This window comes from Haematobia irritans, chromosome 2, assembly GCF_050003625.1.
Source record: "Haematobia irritans isolate KBUSLIRL chromosome 2, ASM5000362v1, whole genome shotgun sequence".
NCBI classification, from domain to species: domain Eukaryota; kingdom Metazoa; phylum Arthropoda; class Insecta; order Diptera; family Muscidae; genus Haematobia; species Haematobia irritans.
The window spans coordinates 152,534,504-152,558,781 of record NC_134398.1 but is presented as its reverse complement, the minus strand read 5'-3'; the positions used below and the strand labels follow the sequence as shown (position 1 = coordinate 152,558,781).

General features: G+C 35.8%; 2 protein-coding genes across 2 annotated transcripts in view; both read left to right on the top strand.

Moving 5' to 3' along the window:
* The window catches only part of LOC142225120 (CD109 antigen-like), a 38,015-nt gene extending 27,927 nt beyond the window's left edge, over window positions 1-10,088 (top strand). The window contains exons 5-8 of the mRNA XM_075294894.1: window positions 3,417-3,591; window positions 3,700-4,777; window positions 4,838-5,362; window positions 9,446-10,088. Of these exons, the coding sequence (XP_075151009.1) occupies window positions 3,417-3,591; window positions 3,700-4,777; window positions 4,838-5,362; window positions 9,446-9,940 (2,273 nt within the window). The 3' untranslated portion in view covers window positions 9,941-10,088. The remainder of the gene's footprint in view (window positions 1-3,416; window positions 3,592-3,699; window positions 4,778-4,837; window positions 5,363-9,445) is intronic.
* An 11,969-nt stretch (window positions 10,089-22,057) lies between these two features.
* Window positions 22,058-24,278, top strand: part of LOC142226577 (thioester-containing protein 1 allele S3-like) — a 33,353-nt gene continuing 31,132 nt past the window's right edge. Inside the window, exon 1 of the mRNA XM_075296663.1 lies at window positions 22,058-22,155. Coding sequence (XP_075152778.1) covers window positions 22,097-22,155 — 59 coding nt within the window. The 5' untranslated portion in view covers window positions 22,058-22,096. The remainder of the gene's footprint in view (window positions 22,156-24,278) is intronic.

Sequence of the window (24,278 nt, the reverse complement as noted above, 5' to 3'; positions counted from 1 at the left end):
CTGATCAATTGCCCAAGGAAAAATAACATGTTAATTTTGTAATAACAAGCAACAACCACCAACTTAATTCAATGTCGCTCCCTGTTAAATAGCGCTCCAAGCTACTAAACACATATATGTTTATAGGCTATTTCTAAATTAATATATGTTTGCATCCAAGCATATTATATTTACAAACATTTTATGTCCCAAACATAATATGTTCTAACATATTAACATATATGTCCCAAACATGTTATGCTAGTTTATGAACATTATATGCTTGCACTCAAAAATATTGTGTTTAAAAATTTGTGTTCCAAACATATAATGTTTATAGCCAAACATATGAAAAACAGTCTTTTTCATCCGTGTATGCGTGCCAAATTTGGTTTAAATCGGTTAAGATTTAGATATAGCTCCCATATATATCGTTCGCCCGATTTACACTCATATGACCAAAGTGGCCAATCTTTTACTCCGATTTAATTGAAATTTTGCACAGTGAGTAAAATTAACATTGTAGCTTTGTGTGCCAAATTTGGTTGAAATAGGTGCAGATTTAGATATATCTTCCATATATAGCTTTCGCCCGATTTAGACTCATATGACCACAGAGGAAAATTTTTTGCTCCGATATAGTTGGAATTTTGCACAGGGTGTAGAATTAGCATTGTAGCTATGAGTGCCAAATTTGGTTGAAATCGGTTCAGATTTAGATATATCTCCCATATCTAGCTTTCGCCCGATTTACACTCATATGACCACAGAGGCCAATTTTTTACTGCGATTTAATTGAAATTTTGCACAGTGAGTAAAATTAACATTGTAGCTTTGCGTGCCAAATTTGGTTGAAATAGGTGCAGATTTAGATATAGCTCCCATACATATGTTTTTCTGATTTCGAGAAAAATGGTCAAAATAAAAAATGGTCGTGCCTTAAACCTCATAAACATACTGCTAGCTCAAAGATTCATAGATTACCATGGTACACACCTGGCTTAAAAAAGTTTAAAAATCTAAGAAACAAGTCCTATAAAAAGAGCAAATTTTCTGATGATGATAATATCAATCGTTTATATGAGCACTATTCACGTGAGTTTTCATTTTTAAATAAGTTTTTGTATAAACAATATCTTCTTAAATATCAAGATAAAATAAAGGTCAATCCAAAATCCTTTTGGCATTATATAAATTCTAAAAAACAGTCCAGTGATTACCCATCTTCTATGCACTATGATGATATAACGGCAACATCTACATCTGATATAGTGTCCTTATTTGCAGAATTTTTTCAATCGAATTTTGTTAGTCCAAGCTCAAATTCATCGAATGAATTTTTAATTAGTGTTAAAGAGTGCGTTAATTTTGGATCTATAGAACTTTCAAATGATGATGTACTTGAAAGTATTAATGAAATGAAACTTTCTGAACGATTGGATCTTGATGGGCTGTCCGGGAAGATTTTGTGTAATCTGTCTGATTCTCTTTGTGTACCTTTGAGAATTATTTTCAATAAATCCCTAGATGAGGGAGTGTTTTTAGACCAGTGGAAGTTTGCTCTTATTACTCCCATATTCAAATCTGGTAGCAAATCTAATATTCGAAATTATAGGCCAATTGCCAAACTATGTAATATTGCAAAACTATTCGAACATATAATTTATAAAAAGATATATTTTGCTTTTAAATCGTTTATATCGGATAATCAGCATGGTTTTATTCATGGACGGTCTACGTTGACGAATTTATTAATTTTTTCTAATTTTTGTATTTCTTCATTTGAAGCTGGAAATCAAGTAAATACGATTTATTTAGACTTTGTGAAAGCTTTTGACAAGGTATCACACATTATATTGGCCAAAAAATTGTTAAAGATGGGTTTTCACTCAAATTTCTTGAAGTGGATTATTTCGTATCTTAATGGAAGAAAGTGTGTTGTATCGATTAATGGTTGTAAGTCAATGCCATATACAGCTATATCGGGTATGCCACAGGGCAGTATTCTGGGTCGGCTTCTCTTTAATTTGTTTATTAATGACATTTCTTCGTTTATCTCATACTCCCATTGCCTGCTATATGCAGATGATATGAAAATTTTTAAGAGCGTGAGATCTCATTTAGATGCAACTTTATTGCAGTTAGATCTCAAATCTATTGAACGTTGGTGCTCGTTGAATGATTTACATTTGAGCTCAGAAAAGAGTTATTACTTATGTTTTTCTAGACTGAGATGTCCCATATTTATGGAGTATTATATTAATAATAAACTGGTTAAAGAAGTTGATGAGAAATTGGATCTAGGCGTATTTTTCGACTCCAAATTGTCATTCAATAGACATATAGATTATATAATGCCTCAAGCGTATTCATCACTAGCTTTTGTTAAGCGTAACAGCCGGGAATTTAGTGACCCTTACGTGCGAAAAATATTATATTCTTGCTTCGTTAGATGAAAGTTAGAATATGCGCACTTGATTTGGAATCCTTCTATGTGCTCACAAGTGAATAGAATTGAGAAATTGCAACGTAAATTCGTAAAATTTGCTCTTATTTCTTTGAACTTCTGTTTACCTTTGCCGTCATACGAATCGAGATGTAAGCTTATTCATCTACCTACACTCATTAATCGCAGGCATATTCAGGCTATGTTATTTGTTTATAAAGTTATTTGTGGAATTATAGATTGTTCTTATATTCTTAATCTAATAAGTTTCAATGTACCATGTAGACGTTTAAGAAGAGTTGAAATGTTTAACATACCGATGCATAGAAACAATTATTGTATGAATGAACCAATTTGAAAGGCCTTAAGAGAATTTAATAGAATTAATTTGATCTGTGATCTCGATTTTAGTTATAATTTACAAAGATTTAAAAATATTTTAGATGTTATTTATTTTTAGCCAGTAGTCTGAAAGGATGTACTATTCCATAGACGAAATGAATAAATAAATAAATACCTTGTAAAATCACCACTGCTTAGTCGAAAAGTTGTAAAAATGACTCTAATTTACCTAAACTTCTAATACATATATATCGAGCTATAAATCATAAATAAACTTTTGCGATGTTTCCTTAAAATTGCTTCAGATTTAAATGTTTCCCATATTTGTTTACTAACATTATGTTTGTAGAAGTCTATCAAAATCTGTCCAGATCGAGTGATATTTAAATGTATGTATTTGGGACAAACCTTTATATATAGCCGCCAACACATTTGACGGATGTGATATGGTATCGAAAATTTAGATCTACAAAGTGATGCAGGGTATAATATAGTCGGACGCATATCGCTAAGTCGACTCAGAATTTGATTGCAAGATTCGGATGATCGGAACTTAGAGGATAGTCAGGACGAGCCTACCAGAAATATTGGAATTGAAATATTCCAACTGTTGTCTTAATGTTTTTTTTTTTTTTTGTTAATTATTTAGATGGCAATTTTGCTCCGCATATGGCTGTTTCTGCTACTGGTGTCGCTGGCGGTCCTGGCATTGGTTATGCTAGCTATGATAGCCCACAAGAGTTCTCCTATGCATTATATTCAACAAAGGAACCAACTGTTCGTAAAAATTTTGTTGAAACTTGGATATTCGATGACATAGAAAGGTGAGTATGTCTGAAACCAAAAGCAAAAATATCCAACACAGCAATTGAAAGAGTTTACTACTTCGAAATTTATCAAATGTTAAAAATTCTATAAATTCATTCGAACAGTACGGATTCCAATGGCATTGCTAATTTCACCACCAATATACCAGACACAATGACATCTTGGGTAATCACTGGTTTCACTATAAACGACAAGAATGGTTTTGGTATGACCCATGACCCCACCAATATTCGAGTCTTCCAACCATTCTTTGTCAGCCTTAATCTGCCATATTCGGTAAAACGTGGTGAAATTGTAGAGATACCAGTTACAGTCTTCAATTATATGACAACTCAAGTGGAAGCAGAGATTACAATGGAAAATGCTGATGATGAATACAGTTTCCTTGGTCCCGACCAAGAGCAATTCACCGAAGAGAAAGTAATGAGTAAACAAGTGACCATACCCTCGAATAGCGGATCAACTGTATCCTTTAAGATGTTCCCCAAAATTGTTGGTGATATAACATTGAAAATTAAAGCAGTTACTCCATTGGCTGGAGATAGTGTCCACCAGAAATTGAAAGTTGAGCCTGAAGGTGTAACCCAGTATAAAAATGAGGCTCTCTTTGTGAGTATACCATCTGGGGGAGAACCATTTGTGTATACCTTTAAGGCTGAAATTCCCCCAGAGGCCATAACAAATTCAGAATTTATAGAATTTACGGCCGTAAGTGATCTTTTAGGACCCACCATTGAGAATATTGATAGTCTGATACGAATGCCTTATGGTTGCGGTGAACAGAATATGATTAATTTCGTTCCCAACATTTTGGTTTTGGATTATCTGGAGAGTATGAAAATCAACAGGCCTACATTGATGGAGAAGGCAAAGAACTTCATGTTGATGGGATATCAGCGACAATTGACCTACAAACATCAGAATGGAGCCTATAGTACCTTTGGTGAGGGTCGCACTCAACCCAATAATTGGTTGACAGCCTATGTGGCTCGATCTTTTATCAGGGCTCGCAAATATATCACCGTTGATGAAAGTTTAATCGAAAAGGCTTTACAATATTTGGCCTCCAATCAGGATCGTAATGGTCAATTTATTGAAACTCAAACCAGTTTCTTCAATTCCCATAAAACCGACAATGTTGGTAAAACCGCATACATCCTCCTGGCATTTTTGGAAAGTGAGGTGAGTATTATTAACTTTTAGGCTTCAATACTATATATTATATTCAAATTTACTTTTCAGGAATATTCCCTCAAATTTAAACCTCAAATACGTAAAGGTATAGATTTTCTCCAAAGCAGAGTTGACAATGAAGATGATCTTCATACATTGGCTCTTATCTCTTTGGTCTTGAAAAAGGCCAAGCATTCCAAACTCGAAGGGCTTTTGGAAAAACTAGAACATAGAGCACACAAAGAGAACAATCTAAAATGGTGGCCATCATCATCGAAATACCAGAACGATGAAATTGAAGTTACTTCTTATGTTCTACAAACACTTTTGGAGACCCCAGATGTGGATGCCACCAAAGTTTTACCCATCATTAAATGGTTAATTGGAAAACGTAATAATTTAGGTGGATTTGCATCGACACAAGATACTGTTGTTGGATTGGAGGCTTTAATCAAATTTTCCGAGAAATTTGCTGCTGCCGGTAGCGGTAATATCAATGTTAAATATCAGGCCCAAAATGAAGCTGGTGAGGAGACATCAAATGGTTCCTTCACCATTGAGGAGAAAAATGGTTTAGCTTTGATAAGTTATGAGGTATGTATATGATTATTACTTATGATGAAATTTTCAATTTATTTGGGAATATAAATTGAAATCCCACGACTATTATGGGACATATTTAGGTAAAACTAGTATATACGGCCGTAAGTTCGGCCAGGCCGAATCTTATGTACCCTCCACCATGGATTGCGTAGAAACTTCTACGAAAGAATTAATTGGGTTGTGGTATCGAATTAATTGGGTTTTGTTATCTTAAAACTTCTTAACATCGTTTTCTAAATTGTTAGTTAGTCCATACGTGGTATATATTAGACAAAAAAAGGTATGTATAGGTAAGTCTACAAATAATTACGAATCGATATGGACTTTGGCACGATACGTATAGAGCCAGAATTGAAATATGGGGGTCGCTTATATGTGGGCTATATACAATTATGAACTTGATATGGACCAATTTTTGTGTGATTGTGAACTATAGACCGATATGGACCTAGTTAGGTATGGTTGTTAACGACCAGCTACTAGCACAATGTACCAAATTTCAACTGACTCGGATGAAATTTGCTCCTCCAAGAGGCTCCAAAACCAAATCTCGGGATCGGTTTATATGGGGGCTATATATAATTATAGACCGATTTCGACCAATTTTTGCATTGGTGTTTGAGGTCATATATTAACAGCACGTATCAAATTTCAACTGAATCAGCTGAATTGTGGTCTTCCAAGAGGCTCCGGAGGTCAAATCTGGTGATCGGTTTATATTGGGGCTATACATAATTATGAACCGATGTGGACCAATTTTTTTATACCCTCCATTCCGTTTGTAACACATCGAAATATTGCTCTAAGACCCCATAACGTATATATAACAGGTTGGCTGATAAGTCCCCGGTCTAACACATAGATGGCGTCGCTAGTATTAAATACATGTTATTTTTATATAGTACCAACCTTCAAATGATTCGTGTCAAAATTTGACGTCTGTAAGTCAATTAGTTTGTGAGATAGAGAGTCTTTTGTGAAGCAACTTTTGTTATTGTGAAAAAAATGGAAAAAAAGGAATTTTGATAAAATACGGTGGAAGCAAAAACTTGGCTTGATAATGAGTTTCCGGACTCTGCCCCAGGAAAATCAACAATAATTGATTGGTATGCAAAATTCAAGCGTGGTGAAATGAGCACGGAGGACGGTGAACGCAGTGGACGTCCGAAAGAGGTGGTTACCGACGAAAATATCAAAAAAATCCACAAAATGATTTTGAATGACCGTAAAATGAAGTTTATCGAGATAGCAGAGGCCTTAAAGATATCAAAGGAACGTGTTGGTCATATCATTCATCAATATTTGGATATGCGGAAGCTCTGTGCAAAATGGGTGCCGCGCGAGCTCACATTTGACCAAAAACAACGTGTTGATGATTCTGAGCGGTGTTTGCAGCTGTTAACTCGTAATACACCTGAGTTTTTCCGTCGATATGTGACAATGGATGAAACATGGCTCCATCACTACACTCCTGAGTCCAATCGACAGTCGGCTGAGTGGACAGCGACCGGTGAACCGTCTCCGAAGCGTGGAAAGACTCAAAAGTCTGCTGGCAAAGTAATGGCCTATGTTTTTTGGGATGCGCATGGAATCATTTTCATCGATTATCTTGAGAAGGGAAAAACCATCAACAGTGACTATTGTATGGCGTTATTGGAGCGTTTGAAGGTCGAAAAGGCGACAAAACGGCCCATATTAAGAAGAAAAAAGTGTTGTTCCACCAAGACAACGCACCGTGCCACAAGTCATTGAGAACGATGGCAAAAATTCATGAATTGGGCTTCGAATTGCTTCCCCACCCACCGTATTCTCCAGATCTGGCCCTCAGCGACTTTTTCTTGTTCTCAGACCTCAAAAGGATGCTCGCAGGGAAAAAATTTGGCTGCAATGAAGAGGTGATCGCCGAAACTGAGGCCTATTTTGAGGCAAAACCGAAGGAGTACTACCAAAATGGTATCAAAAAACTGGAAGTTCGTTATAATCGTTGTATCGCTCTTGAAGGGAACTATGTTGAATAATAAAAACGAATTTTGACAAAAAAATTGTTTTTTTCTTCGTTAGACCGGGGACTTATCAGCCAACCTGTTATGTTCTGGGTCGTGGTGAAATTCTGAGTCGATCTAGTCACGTGCGCCCGTCCTTCTGTTGAAATCACGCTAGCTTCCGAACGAAATAAGCTATCGCCTTGAAATTTGTAGTTGTTATTGATGTACGTCGGATGCTATTGCAAATGGGCCATATCAGACTACTTTTACGTATAGTAGAGGTGTGCGCGTGACGCGCCCCCATATAAAGCGACCCCAGATTTGGCTTGCGGAGCCTCTTACAAAAGCAAATTTCATCCGGTTGAAATTTGGTACGTGGTGTTAGTATATACACTAATAGAAAAAAATACGTTCCATAGTCGTGAACGGACGGTGACAAAATGAAACGGAAATGTTCACAGAAAATCAAAACGGAATGTTCACAATTTCGTCCACGGGCGTTCACGATGTCATGAACGGCATTCGTTTTTCTTTGGCCATGAAAAGTCTTAAAATAATCGTCAGACGTTATTATGGCAACTCGGTGGTGCAATGTGCTAAGGCGAATGTTAACGCGTATGGTGCAGAAAACACAGGTTCGAGTCACGCTAGCGGAAATCTTTTTTTTAATTTTGTTTATAAAGTCGTAAGCATAACGTTTTCAGATCATGAACCCTGGTTGTTGTTTTGACAAGACATGGTGTCATTTTATCGTTGTCAGATTGACACCGCCTGTTCACAGTTTGACACCACATGTTTGTTGATTCACTTTCATGAACGAATCGTTTCTATGAGTGTAGTCTCTAACAACTATGCAAAAATTGGTCTATATCGGTCCATAACTATATATATGTTAGCCCCCATATAAACCAATCACCAGATTTGGCCTCCGGACCCTCTTTCAGGATCCGGTTGTAATTAGCAAAATTCATCCGATCCGGTTGAAATTCGGTACGTGGTGTTGATATATGGTCTCTAAACACCATGCAAGATTTTATGCATATCGGTCCATAATTATATAGCCCCATATATGGTAAACCGATCCCCAGATTTGATCTCCGGAGCCTCTTGAATGAACAAAATTCATCCGATTCTGTTGAAATTTGGTACACGCAGAGAAGGAATATGATCACCTCAACCATGTTTTAAGAGCAAAATATTATTTTTGGATGGTGTCCACGTAACACTTTTATCGCAAAAATGTTGTTTTCTTGCCAAACATAAAATGCTTTCCGAAAACAGATACATAATTTCAGAGGAAATAACATGGTTACGATAAAAATGTTACATGGTCACCATCCACCATCTCTATTTAACGCGCAAAATTTCATATGGGTTCGTATTTATTTGTAGACTTATACAAATAAATATTTAATCTGCCTTTTTGTCTAATATATACCACGTATGGACTAACATACAATTTAGAAGAAGTTTTAAGATACCTTGCCATCGGTAAGTATTACCACAACCCAAGTAATTCGATTGTGGATAACAGTTTTTTGTAGAAGTTCCTACGCAACCCATGGTGGAGGGTACATAAGATTCGGCCTTTCCGAACATACGGCCAAAGAAAGTATATACACTTTTTTTAACGGGCTATCACATTCGTCGGCCTGGATATCCTCCTATTCCAAGAGTGTCGAAAATACTTAGTTCTCGTTTATATTCTCAGAGTTTTCGTAATCATGCTCCAATTCTCCGGAGCTTTAGTGGACCTTTCTTTTCAAAAGGCTTCTTGCACGATTACGATTACGAACTGCCATGACAATCCTACTCTAATTCTCTCACGTTTTTTGGAAACATAATCTTGGCAGTAATTAGTCCATCTTGAAACGGATTTAACGGTGATCATTATCCTGCTGCGAAACCAAGATTACATCTACAATACGTTGCTTATTTCTTGCGACTAAACTTAAACCGTTTTGTTCCCTATTCGCCTCTTCGAAAAACCATCTGAAAAACCGTCTGAAGAATCTTATCAAATGTACCAACGTATGAAACTGAAAAATATTCCTAACTAACTGATCATTTCATTTGCCGTTTTTTGCAGTTTTCCAAATCAACACGCCAACTGATCGTAACAGCCGAAGGCGAAGGATCAGCCATACTCCAATTCTCGTATCGCTATAATCTGGCTACCAAAGATGATAATGCCGGTTTCATTCTCAAATATTCACCTAATGCAGCCTCATCGAAAGATCACATTTCAATGAATATTTGTGCCGAATATAAACCGGATGTGGATGATGAAATCAAAGAATCTAATATGGCTGTTATGGAAATTTTCCTCCCATCTGGTTTTCGAACTGATGAAGATAGTTTGGAACATATTCGCAGTGTTCCTTTGGTTCAAAGGGTTGAAACGAAAAATGATGATACCGTAATAGTTGTGTATTTCGATATGCTTGTTGCTGATGAACCTGCATGCTTCGATTTCTATGCTGAAAATTATTATCAAGTTGATAAGTTGAGGCCCGCTGCAATAACTATCTACGATTACTATAACAACAAACAAAGCGCCACTGTTTTCTATGAAGTGAAATGAAATAATACACTGTGATTTATTCAAAAAATGTTTACATTATTTACCGAAATATTTTTACATATTTCAATAAAACAAATAACATGATATCAAGATGAAATTGCGAATCATTAGACCGGTGATGAATAAACAACCGTTGGCAAAAAGTAAAGTGAAGTATTATTATGGGAGATGATTATTTGAAGGGGGAGGAAATCAATTTAGAATAACAAAAAATGGTTTTTAAATTTGTACAATCAAATTCACTGTTTGCAAAAATCTGAAGTTTTTTCTGATTGCTTATATAATTTTTACAAATCCAAAACTGTTTTTTTTTTTAATTTTGATTTCGAATTTCGAAATTTCGGCTTTTTTCTTCACGTAATAATCGGAAATTTATAAAAAAAAAACTCTACATTAAATTGCATTGTATTAGGCAATGAAGATAAATACATACTTCTATTAGCTCCGAAAGACACGTTAGCTCATCCCACATTTGTATACCTTCCACCATAGGATGTGGGGTATATTAACTTTGTCATTCCGATTGTAACACATCGAAATATTGTTCTAAGGTCCCATAAAGTATATATATTCTGGGTCGTGGTGAAATTCTAACTTCCGAACGAAACAAGCTATCGACTTGAAACTTGGCACAAGTAGTTGTTATTGATGTAGGTCGGATGGTATTGTAAATGGGCCATATCGGTCCACTTTTACGTGAAGCCCCCATATAAACGGACCCCAAAATTTGGCTTGCGAGGCCTCTAAGAGAAGCACATTTCATCCGATCCGGCTGAAATTTGGTACATGGCGTTAGTATATGGTTTCTAACAACCACGCAAAAATTGGTTCACATCGGTCCCCTTTTACGTATAGTCCCATATAAACGGACCCTCAGAGTTGGCTTGTGGAGCTTCTAAGAAAAGCATATTTCATCCGATCCGTCTGAAATTTGGTACATGGTTTTGGTATATGGTCTCTAATAACCATGCAAAAATTGGTCCATATCGGTCCATAATTATATATAACCCCCATATAAACCGATCCCCAGATTTCGCTTGCTGAGCCTTAAAGAGAAGCAAATTTCATCCGACCTGGCTGAAATTTGGTACATGGAGTTGGCATATGGTCTCTAACAACTATATGGTATATGGTCTCTAACAACCATGCAAAAATTGGTCCACAGAGATGTATAGTATATATAGCCCCCATATAAACCGATCCCCAGATTTGGCTTGCGGAGCCTCTAAGAGAAGCAAGTTTCATCCGATCCGGTTGAAATTTCGAACATGGTGTTAGTATATGGTCCCTAGCAACCATGCACAAAGTGGTCCACATCGGTCCATAATTATATATAGCCCCCATATAAACCGATCCCCAGATTTGGCTTGCGGAGCCTCTAAGAGAAGCAAGTTTCATCCGATCCGGTTGAAATTTCGAACATGGTGTTAGTATATGTTCCCTAATATCCATGCAAAATTGGTTCACATCTGTTCACAATTATATATAGCCCCCATATAAACCGATCCCTAGATTTGACCTCTGGAGCCTCTTGGAGGAGCAAAATTCATTCGATCCGGTTCAAATTTGGAACGTGTTGTTAGTATATGGCCGCTAACACCCATACCAAAATTAGTCCATATCGGTCTATAGCCGATCTCCAATCACACAAAAATTGGTCCATATCGGTTCATAATCATGGTTGCCACTCGAGTCAAAAATAAACTACCAAAGTTTTATTTCTATAGCAACTTTTGTCAAAATTTAATATCCATAGAAAATGATGTCAAAATTTTATTTCTGTAGAAAATTTTGTAAAAATTTTATTTCTGTAGAAAATTTTGTCAAAATTTTATTATACCCTTCACCACTACTGTGGTACAGCGTATAATAAGTTTGTGCATTTGTATGTAACGCCAAGAAGGAGTGATCATAGACCAACCTTTTAGTATACGGATCGGCTTAGAATTACATTCCGAGTCGATTTAGCGATGTCCGTCTGTCTGTCTGTCTGTCTGTCTGTCTGTCCGTCTGTCTGTCTGTCTGTCTGTCTGTCCGTCTGTCTGTCTGTTGATGTATTTTTGTGTGCAAAGTACAGCTCGCAGTTTTAGTCCGATTGTCCTAAAATTTGGTATAGGGTCCTGTTTCGGCTCAAAGACAATCCCTATTGATTTTGGAAAAAATCGGTTCAGATTTAGATATAGCTGCCATATATATTTTTCACCGATCTGGTCATAATTGGCGTGTATATCAACCGATCTTCCACAAATTCCGTACATCTGAATATTTTATGGGTCTCGAAAAACTTGCAAAATATTAGCCAAATCGGTTCAGATTTAGATATAGCTCCCATATATAGCTTTCGCCCGATTTACACTCATTTGCCCACAGGGTTTAGCATTGTAGCCATGCGTGCCAAATTTGGTTGAAATCGGTTCAGATTTAGATATATCTCCCATATATAGCTTTCGCCCGATTTACACTCATATGACCACAGAGGCCAATTTTTCACTCCGATTTAGTTGAAATTTTGCACAGGGAGTAGAATTAGCATTGTAACTATGCGTGCCAAATTTGGTTGAAATCGGTTCAGATTTAGATATATCTCTCATATATAGCTTTCGACCACAGAGGCCAATTTTTAACTCCGATTTAGTTGAAATTTTGCACAGAGACTAGAATTAGCATTGTTGCTATGCGTGTCAAATTTGGTTGAAATCGGCTCAGATTTAGATATAGCTCCCATATATATGTTTTTCACTGCTTAGTCCAAAAGTTGTAAAAATGACTCTAATTTTCCTAAACTTCTAATACATATATATCGAGCGATAAATCATAAATAAACTTTTGCGAAGTTTCCTTAAAATTGCTTCAGATTTAAATGTTTCACATATTTATACCCACCACCATAGAATGGTGACGGGGGTATAATAAGTTTGTCATTCCGTTTGTAACACATCGAAATATCGATTTCCGACTATATAAAGTATATATATTCTTGATCAGGGAGAAATTCTAAGACGATATAACGATGTCCGTCTGTCCGTCTGTCTGTCTGTCTGTTGTAATCACGCTACAGTCTTCAATAATGAAGCAATCGTGCTGAAATTTTGCACAAACTCGTCTTTTGTCTGCAAGCAGGTCAACTTCGAAGATGGGCTATATCGGTCCAGATTTTGATATAGTCCCCATATAAACCGACCTCCCGATTTGGGGTCTTGGGCTTATAGAAATCGAAGTTTTTATCCAATTTGCCTGAAATTTGAGATCTAGAGGTATTTTATGACCATAAAGAGGTGTGCCAAAAATGGTGAGTATCGGTCAATGTTTTGGTACAGCCCCCATATAGACCGATCTCCTGATTTTACTTCTTGGGCTTATAGAAACCGCAGTTTTTATTAAATTTTACTGAAATTGGAATTCTAGAGGTATTTTAGGACCACAAATACGTGTGCCAAAAATTGTGAGTATCGGTCCATGTTTTGGTATGGTCCCCATATAAAACGACCTCCCGATTTGGGGTCTTGGGCTTATAGAAACCGTAGTTTTTATCCAATTTGTCTGAAATTGGAAATCTAGAGGTATTTTAGGACCATATAGAGGTGTGCCGAAAACGGTGAGTATCGGTCCATATTTTAGTATGGACGATCTCCCGATTTAACTCCTTGGGTTTCTAGAAACCGTAGTTTTTATCTGATTTGCATGAAATTGTAAATATTCTGGTATTTTAGGCTCACAAAAACGTGTATCGGATTAAGTTTTTATCGGTCCATTTGGTAATGCCTCCATATAGACCGACTTCACTTCTTGAGGGCGTAGAAGACGCACTGATCATGAAAATTGCTTGAAACTCAATGTAAAATTTCCAGATTTTACTTCTACAGATTTAAGATTTCAAATCAAGACGTTATTTTATCAATTTCTTGCACACTTACAAGAGATGTTAATGATTCCTCTAAAACTAAAACAAAAATGGTTCTTATAAATCCAGAATCTGGTATAGTCCTCATAGGTGAAGTCTTTAAATTTATCTTCGGGAAGTGTCCTCAAGTCCTCAAGCCCTCCTGAAATTTCAAAGGAAACCTTAATATTTGGTTCATTATGGTGGGTATTTAAGATTCGGACCGGCCGAACTTAGTGCTGTATATACTTGTTTTTTTACTAATATTGTGTTCCACCCTAGTGCATTAGCCGACTTAAATTTTGACTCTATAGATTTGTAGAAGTCTATCAAATTCTGTCCAGATCGAGTGATATTTAAATGTATGTATTTGGGACAAACCTCTATATATTCAGCACCCAACACATTTGACGGATGTGATATGGTATCGAAAATTTAGATCTACAAAGTGGTGCAGGGTATAATACAGTCGGCCCCGCCCGACTTTAGACTTTCCTTACTTGTTTTTGTAGAAAATTTTGTAAAAAATTTATTTCTATAAAATAATTTGGTGAAATTTCATTTCTATAGAAAATTTTGTCAAAATTTTATTTCTATAGAAAACTTTGTCAAACTGAATTATATACGTATTTAATCGGTATTTTTTGATTTAATATACCACGTATGGACTAACTTACAATTTAGAAGACGGTGTTAAGAAGAAGTTTCTACGCAATCCATGGTGGAAAGTACATAAGCTTCGGCCTGGCCGAACTTACGGCCGTATATACTTGTTTTTTTTTCTTTTTAATTTTTCGCTATTCTTAAAAATATACTCATTTAGGGCAGTATAATTTTCTATAAATATATATTGCATATCTTTAGGCGTAAACTATTTTATGATAAGAAATATATGCAGCCGAGATAACGTATCAACTGTAGTGAGAGTTAATTTAATATTACAGTGTTTAATTAAGTAAAAGTATTTAGGAACGAAAAAACTGGAAACGAAAGAGGTAAATGTATACAATCAGAAGAAAATCTGAACCGAGATACTAATGGGGGAGTGTAGACCAGCTATCAGTAAATTGATTAAATATTTTTTGATGAAGTCAATAATTTCGAGTTTTGGTCTTTCTAAAAATACGATAGTTTTCGACTTTCCGACTTTTTAAATTTTATTAAGTCCGATAATTTTACAAATTCTGATTCATAGTATATCTGTTAATACGCTACCTTAAATCCCTGGCCGTACTCAGTCATGGGTACTTCCTTCCTCGTGAAAAATCTAGGCTAAATCTGGATTTACTGTCAGCTTAAGAAATCCATACCTAAAAAAGTGAATATTTGAATGAAAATATAAATTTATGTCTGTTTTTTCGGGATATTGTAAATTGAAGACAAAAATATTTCAAATAAAATATCTACAGGATCAGAATTGTTAAAACGGATATTTAATACCATCGAAATTTAGAACATCAAACTTGATATAAGTTATTTTACCGAGAACCAATAGTTTTGGTTGTATGTGCTGATTTTGGAGCTAAAATGCTATATTTCTTCCTTATTTTGGACCTATTTTCATTAGAGTTTACCCTATGTGTGAGAGGGAACACTTGATGTAAAATCCAAAATATTGCAAAATGTTCCTTCTTGGAGGAGCAAATTTCATACCATTTAGCTGAAATTTTGTACTTTGTGTTAGATATAGCCAGTAAGCAAAAATTAGACCATATCGGCCTATAATTATATGTAACCAGCAAAAACTCCTATTACCAGGTATGAGTACAAATTAGGTAACAACTTCTTCATACATATATCAGCAGTAATACTTTTACACGGCCATGACATTGGAGGAAAGTACTTCGGTGCAAGCATACCAGCAGTCGAAAAATAAGTACTTCGTCGCAAGCATACCAGCTCTCCAAAAATAATATCTTTACCATAAAAAAGACTCAAAAAGAGCGAGTGAGTTGCTGCTCTCATAACTATTTATAGATTTTATTCTCTCTTATAAGATAGTTTCGTATTCTCGGTCTTTTTCTATCCCTTTCTCTCCCTCTGTTTATATTTATCGAACTCAGATCTGTTGTTTTGTAATCCAACACACTACGAGTATGCCCTACTCCACGGCATGGATTTATTTAATGATGTAATTTTGCATTATAAATGATGTACTATACAACTTAAGAAGGGTATTTTTTTATTGGCATTATCAATTAATATGTTGCAATTTTTTCTGAGATATAATTTTCGCTACTATTAGCGGTGCCCGCAATCGCTGTAGAGCTTATTCTATTTAAAAAAGTAAAGAAAATTTTAATCAATTAATATTTAATAAAAAACAAAACAAGTAAAGGGTGATTTGTTAAGAGCTTGATAACTTTTTTTTTAAAAAAAACGCATAAAATTTGCAAAATCTCATCGGTTCTTTATTTGAAACGTTAGATTGGTCCATGACATTTACTTTTTGAAGATAATTTCATTTAAATGTTGACCGCGGCTGCGTCTTAGGTGGTCCATTCGGAAAGTCCAATTTTGGGCAACTTTTTCGAGCATTTCGGCCGGAATAGCCCGAATTTCTTCGGAAATGTTGTCTTCCAAAGCTGGAATAGTTGCTGGCTTATTTCTGTAGACTTTAGACTTGACGTAGCCCCACAAAAAATAGTCTAAAGGCGTCAAATCGCATGATCTTGGTGGCCAACTTACCGGTCCATTTCTTGAGATGAATTGTTCTCCGAAGTTTTCCCTCAAAATGGCCATAGAATCGCGAGCTGTGTGGCATGTAGCGCCATCTTGTTGAAACCACATGTCAACCAAGTTCAGTTCTTCCATTTTTGGCAACAAAAAGTTTGTTAGCATCGAACGATAGCGATCGCCATTCACCGTAACGTTGCGTCCAACAGCATCTTTGAAAAAATACGGTCCAATGATTCCACCAGCGTACAAACCACACCAAACAGTGCATTTTTCGGGATGCATGGGCAGTTCTTGAACGGCTTCTGGTTGCTCTTCACTCCAAATGCGGCAATTTTGCTTATTTACGTAGCCATTCAACCAGAAATGAGCCTCATCGCTGAACAAAATTTGTCGATAAAAAAGCGGATTTTCTGCCAACTTTTCTAGGGCCCATTCACTGAAAATTCGACGTTGTGGCTCGTTAGTAAGTCTATTCATGATGAAATGTCAAAGCATACTGAGCATCTTTCTCTTTGACACCATGTCTGAAATCCCACGTGATCTGTCAAATACTAATGCATGAAAATCCTAACCTCAAAAGAATCACCCTTTATATACGGCCGTAAGCTCGACCAGGCCGAATCTTATGTACCCTCCTACATGGATTGCGTAGAAACTTCTACGAAAGACTGCCATCCCCAATCGAATTACTTGGGTTGTGGTATCTTAAAACTTCTTAACATCGTTTTCTAAATTGTGAGTTAGGCCATACGTGGTATATATTAGACCAAAAAGTATAGGTAAGTCTACAAATAATTACGAATCGATATGGACTTTTTGCACGATACGTAGAGAGCCAAAATTGAAATATGGGGGTCGCTTATATGGGGGTTATATACAATTATGAATTTGATATGGACCAATTTTTGTGTGATTGGGGATCGATTTATCTGAGGGCTATATATAACTATAGACTGATATGGACCTAGTTAGGCATGGTTGTTAACGGCCATATACTAGCACAATGTACCAAATTTCAACTGACTCGGATGAAATTTGCTCCTCCAAGAGGCTCCAAAACCAAAAGTCGGGATCGGTTTATATGGGGGCTATATATGATTATGGACTGATATGGACCATTTTTGGCATGGTTGTTAAATATCATATACTACCACCACGTACCCAATTTCAACCAGATCGGATGAATTTTGCTTCCCCACAGGCACCGGAGGTCAAATCTGGGGATCGGTTTATATGGGGGCTATATATAAATATGGACTGATATGAACCAATTCCTGCATGGTTGTTGGATACGATATACTAACATCACTTACCAAATTTCAACCGAATCGGATGAATTTTGCTCTTCCAAGGGGCTCCGGAGGTCAAATCTGTGGATCGGTTTATATGGGGACTATATATAATTATGTACCGATTTCGACCAATTTTTGCATGGTTGTTTGAGGCCATATATTAGAACCACATACCAAATTTCAACTGAATCAGATGAATTTTGGTCTCCCAAGAGGCTCCGGAGGTCAAATCTGGTGAACGGTCTATGATTATAGACCGATGTGGACCAATTTTTGCATGGTTGTTAGAGACGATATACTAACACCATGTACCAAATTTCAGCCAGATCGGATGAAATTTGTTTCTCTTAGAGACTCCACAAGCCATATAGGGGGATCGGTTTATATGGGGCTATATATAATTATGGACCGATGTGGACCAATTTTGGCACGGTTGTTAGAAACCATATACTAACACCATGTTCCAAATTTCAGACCGGATCGGATGAAATTTGCTTCTCTTAGAGGCTCCGCAAGCCTAATCGGGGGATCGGTTTATATGGGGGCTATACGTAAAAGTGGACCGATATGGCCCATTTGCAATACCATCGACCACATTAATAACAACTACTTGTGCCAAGTTTCAAGTCGATAGCTTGTTTCGTTCGGAAGTTAGCGTGATTTCGACAGACGGACAGACCGACGGACGGACATGCTCAGATCTACTCAGCATTTCACCATGACCCAGAATATATATACTTTACGGGATTTTAGAGCAATATTTCGATGTGTTACAAACGGAATGACAAAGTTAATATAGCCCCCATCCTATGGTGGAGGGTATAAAAGGAAAGTAAGGAAAGTCTAAAGTCGGGCGGAGCCGACTATATTATATCCTGCACCGGTTCAGATGTCACTTTGGCAGAGGTTTAATTTAAAATTACAGCTTCCAAGGACATTGGATGTATATGGAGATTTCTCAAGTAATTATGTAGGGCTATCTCAAAATCTGGACCGACGGGAAATTTTCGCATTTATTTATGGATCTCAAATAACTCTAAATTCAACATTTCTGACAAATCTAATGAAAATTGTAGACTGGGAAAAACGTCTTAAAACAAATCGGAACAGTGTTGCCAATTTGGTGCTTTTAGCACCAAATTTAGTGCTTTTTGATTTCTAAAAAGCACCAAATTGCCTTTTTGGTGCCTTTTCAAAAAAAGCACCAACTTGGTGCTTTCTGGCATTTTCATTTAGTGCTTTTTTTATTTTGAACAGTATTAAGTTGATACAAATTGATACAAAAATTTTGATTAGACTTTCAAGAGCCGAAGAAACTCAAATTTATTGCCAAATATAGAATTTGATTGTTATGAAGTTGGTAATGATTATTTTCTAATTAATATTGTTATTTAGGGTATTCTGTAGGAAAGTCGAGCGATGAGTGTCGAATTTTTGAATTTGGTAAAGATGTCATTAAAAACGTTTGTATTAAATTCACAAAAGCACGCAAAACTGAAATAAGCAATAGATTCCTTCCATACTTAAATATTTTGATCAGTGATGTTCACTGATCAAAATGAATTGGACGAAAGCATTAAAACTGATCAAAGTGTATACTTGAATAACGGTTAATAATGGTGAGTACTAAGTTCGAGTTTTGCCGCTAAAGTGAAAACTATATCAGTAAAAAAGGCATAAAATTATGCATATTTGCTGCAAATTTTATTATAACTTGATGGAGAATAGCCAAAAGCAAATTTTGACAAAGTTTATATTCCTTAAAATGAATTATTAAAGAAGTTGTAATTGTGCAAAAATGACTATTGTAGCAGCTAAACTCGATCTTAATACCCACCTTAACTTCTTAAAATTCAATTCACAAAAGTTCTATAATACATTAGAATTTATAATATATTTTTGGTGCTTTTTGGCCTTGGAGAGTTGGCAACACTGAATCGGAAGATGGGTTTATATGTAGGTGCTATATGACAAAATTGTCCGGTATAACCTATCTTCGAACTCGACATGGCTGCTAAAAATTCCGAACGTTGGGTTCTACTGCTATATTGCCTTAAAATTTGACTTTTATTAAGAGATAGGGTAAAAAATCGATATTTTAATATGTTAAAAATGGACAATACAATTGATAAATTCAGCCCATATTCGAGTAAAACCTTTTTTATATCACCGTGAAATTTCACTCATAAAATACACTTTGAATGGCCTGAAATCCAGTGCTTTGTTTTATGTTTTTCAATTAAAAACCCTAATGGAATCTAATTTGTCGAAATATTTCTTTAGTTACAAAGATATGAAGTGTTTTTCAAATTTTGTTTCGCCGTAGTCGGAGTCGAGCAAATATTTCTACGACTCCGACTCCACACCCCTGGTAAATATAGCCGTAGCGATTGGTGGTAGGCGAATACATGTTTACGTGAATTTCTTATGGGATGAACAAACTCCGCGATGGAGTACCGCGACCAGAGATGGTTCGAGTAGCAATTTTTGAGTTTTCTACTGGCAAAAAGTTGTGAATCTCCAAAACGTCATATACCTGTATAAAACGTAGTAAATATCAAAAACACCTACAGGATCCTTAGATTTAATTTAAAAAAACTTTTTTTAGTATCCAAGTCATAGAAACGTCATACTGAAGTATTTTAGAAGTTTTTTATAATAATATTTTTAAATGTTTACTCAAATGCAATTTGCAGTCATAAACGTTTGATTGCAACGCGTTTTCAAATTGCTGAAACTGTGAAAATTGTTGTAGCAAAAATAGGATTTAGGTGCAACGTGTGGGTCTGCAAAATACCAAGTACGCAGATTTAAATTTATTAATTACTCCGAATTTAATACGGCTATGTGAAATCCAACTGATCAGATGATATTGCAAATGGCCCATATCGGACTTCTTTTACGTATAGCACCCATATATACCGACGCCCAGATTTGGCTTGCGGAGCCTATGAGAGTAGCATATTTCATCCGATCTGTCTGAAATTTGGTACATGGTGTTAGTATATGGTCTCTAAAAACCACGCAAAAACTGGTCCATATCGGTCCATAAATATATATAGCCCCCATATAAACCGATCCCCAGATGTGAACTCCGGAGCCTCTTAGAGGAGCAAACCTCATCCCATCGGGTTGAAATTTGGTATGTGGTGTTAGTATATAGACTCTAAAAACCATGGAAAAATTGGTCCATATCGGTTCATAACTATATATAGCCCCCATATAAACCGATCCCCAGATTTGACCTCCGGAGCCTCTTGCAAGAGCAAAATTTTTCCGATCCGGCTGAACTTTGGTACATGTTATTAATATGTGGTCTCTTACAACCATGCAAAAATTGGTCCATATCGGTCCATAATTATTTATAGCCCCCATATAAACCGATCCTCAGATTTGCCTTCCGGAGCCTCTAAGAGAAGCAAAATTCATCCGATCCGGTTGAAATTTGGTACGTGGTGTTAGTATATGGTCTCTTACAACCATGCAAAAATTAGTCTATATCGGTCCATAATTATATATAGCCCCCATATAAACCCATCCCCACATTTGACCTCCGGAGCCTCTTGCAGGAGCAAAATTTATCCGATCCGGTTTAAATTTGGTACGTGGTGTTAGTATATGGTCTCTAACAAAAAAGCAAGAATTGGTCCGTATCAGTCCATAATTATATATAGCCCCCATATAAACCGATCCCCAGATTTGTCCTCCGGATCCTCTTGGAGGAGCAAAATTCATCCGATTCCGAGGGTACCTGGCCGAACTTACGGCCGTATATACTTGTTTACATTACTTCTCTTTAATAATCCATAATAAAGAATATAACATTTGTGAAATTTTACTATGGGATATTCCCCATCAAGTTTTAATAACATTTGCATGAAAGAGATATACATTTATAATGTTTTTACTGATTTATTTTCGATTTCGTGTGTAAAAAATTTGACAAGCGATGGCAACACCAACCCAGTTTTTTTTTTGGCGATATGCCGCTAGCCGTCGCGGATTTTCCATAAGAAATGCACGTAAACAAGTGTTCGCCTATCGCTAAATTTTTTTTTATTTAAGGTTGATTGGTGGGAAAACTATATCTCCAAGTAAATAAGAGAAATTGTTTAATAGAAACATACACCACATGTTTGGGGAAAAGCTTTCTCATTTTCACCCTGACCTACGTAAAAGCTTATGACACAAACTTTCGTTGTATTCGCCGGCAAAGGTATAATGCAGTTCTAGTTCTCCCAAACTAAACAGTTGCATTAATATCTTCATGATAAAGAGAAGTGTTATAAACTATTTAAATAAAAAATGAATAAAAACAAACAAATTAAAACCTCTAAATCCATTCGAGGAGAAAATACAAACGGGTAAATATTTAGATATATTATTATTTACTATTCATTTCTATGCAAAATTATCGCTTTAATCTTAAAAATTTGTTTGTGCCCAATTTCACGGAAATTGTGAATGTTTGTTGTCTACTAATAAAGAACCTGTATTATTTCATCACTCAGTAAAAGCTCTTCATTGTCGATTCATACATATACTATACGCCTTTTTTGCTATAGTGAAGAATACGCAAAAAATCGTTGCTAAAATAAAAATTTAAATTATAATTTTTAAAAGAGGAAATCCATACAGAATTAAATATATTTAATGTTGGATACAATTATAAAGAAAATGGAAAGTTGCGTAGTTTTAGGTATCGTTTGAAACAGTAACGATGTTTAAAATCGTCCTTGCAATTTCCTACCACAGACTTACTATGGAAATTATCCTCAAATATAGATGTCATTACTGGGAAGCAAATAAAAAATTAATAAATATAAAATACTGGTATTAAAAACACAACTAATATCAAGGATTATTGTATATAAATTATACGTGTTATATAATAAATAATTTCAACATATGCCCCTTTTTAATTTCAATTATCGTTTTTAGAATTTTTTAAAATATCCACTGAAAAAATATTGATCTAATATAAAATGCAATTAAAATTTAAGAATAAACAAGTAAGGAAAGTCTAAAGTCGGGCGGGGCCGACTATATTATACCCTGCACCACTTTGTAGATCTAAATTTTCGATACCATATCACATCCGTCAAATGTGATGGGTGCTATATATAAATGTTTGTCCCAAATACATACATTTAAATATCACTCGATTTGGACAGAATTTGAAAGACTTTTACAAAATCTATAGACACAAAATTGGCTAATGCACTAGGGTGGAACACAATTTTAGTAAAAAACAAGTATATACAGCACTAAGTTCGGCCGGGCCGAATCTTAAATACCCACCACCGTGAACCAAATATTAGGGTTTCCTTTGAAATTTCAGGAGGGCTTGAGGACTTGAGGACACTTCCCGAAGATAAATTTAAAGATTTCAACTATGAGGACTATATCAGATTCTGGATTTATAAGAACCATTTTTGTTTGAGTTTTAAAGGAATCATTAACATCTCTTGTAAGTGTGCAAGAAAATTATAAAATAACGTCTTGATTTGAAATCTTAAATCTGTAGAAGTAAAATCTGGAAATTTTACATTGAGTTTCAAGCAATTTTCATGATCAGTGCACCTTCTACACCCTCAAGAAGTGAAGTCGGTCTATATGGAGTCATTACCAAATGGACCGGAATATTTACAATTTCAGGCAAATCAGATAAAAACTACGGTTTCTAGAAGCACAAGAAGTAAAATCGGGAAATCGGTCTATATGGGAGATATACAAAAATATGGACCGATACTCACCATTTTCGGCACACCTCTTTATGGTCCTAAAATACCTCTAGATTTCCAATTTCAGACAAATTGGATAAAAACTACGGTTTCTATAAACCCAAGACCCCAAATCGGGAGGTCGTTTTATATGGGGACCATACCAAAATATGGACCGATACTCACAATTTTTGGCACACGTATTTGTGGTCCTACAATACCTCTAGATTTCCAATTTCAGGTAAATTGAATAAAAACTGCGTTTTCTATAAGCCCAAGAAGTAAAATCGGGAGATCGGTCTATATGGGGGCTATACCAAAATATGGACCGATACTCACAATTTTTGGCACACGTATTTGCGGTCTTATAATACCTCTAGATTTCCAATTTCAGGTAAATTGAATAAAAACTTCGGATTCTAGAAGCCCAAGAAGTAAAATTGGGAAATCGGTCTATATGGGGGCTATACCAAAACATGGACCGATACTCACCATTTTCGGCACACCTCTTTATGGCCCTAAAATACCTCTAGGTTTCCAATTTCAGACAAATTTGATAAAAACTACGGTTTCTATAAACCCAAGACCCCAAATCGGGAGATCGGTCTATATGGGGGCTATACCAAAACATGGACCGATACTCACCATTTTTGGCACACCTCTTTATGGTCCTAAAATACCTTTAGATTTCAAATTTCAGGCAAATTGGATAAAAACTACGATTTCTATAAGCCCAAGACCCCAAATCGGGAGGTCGGTTTATA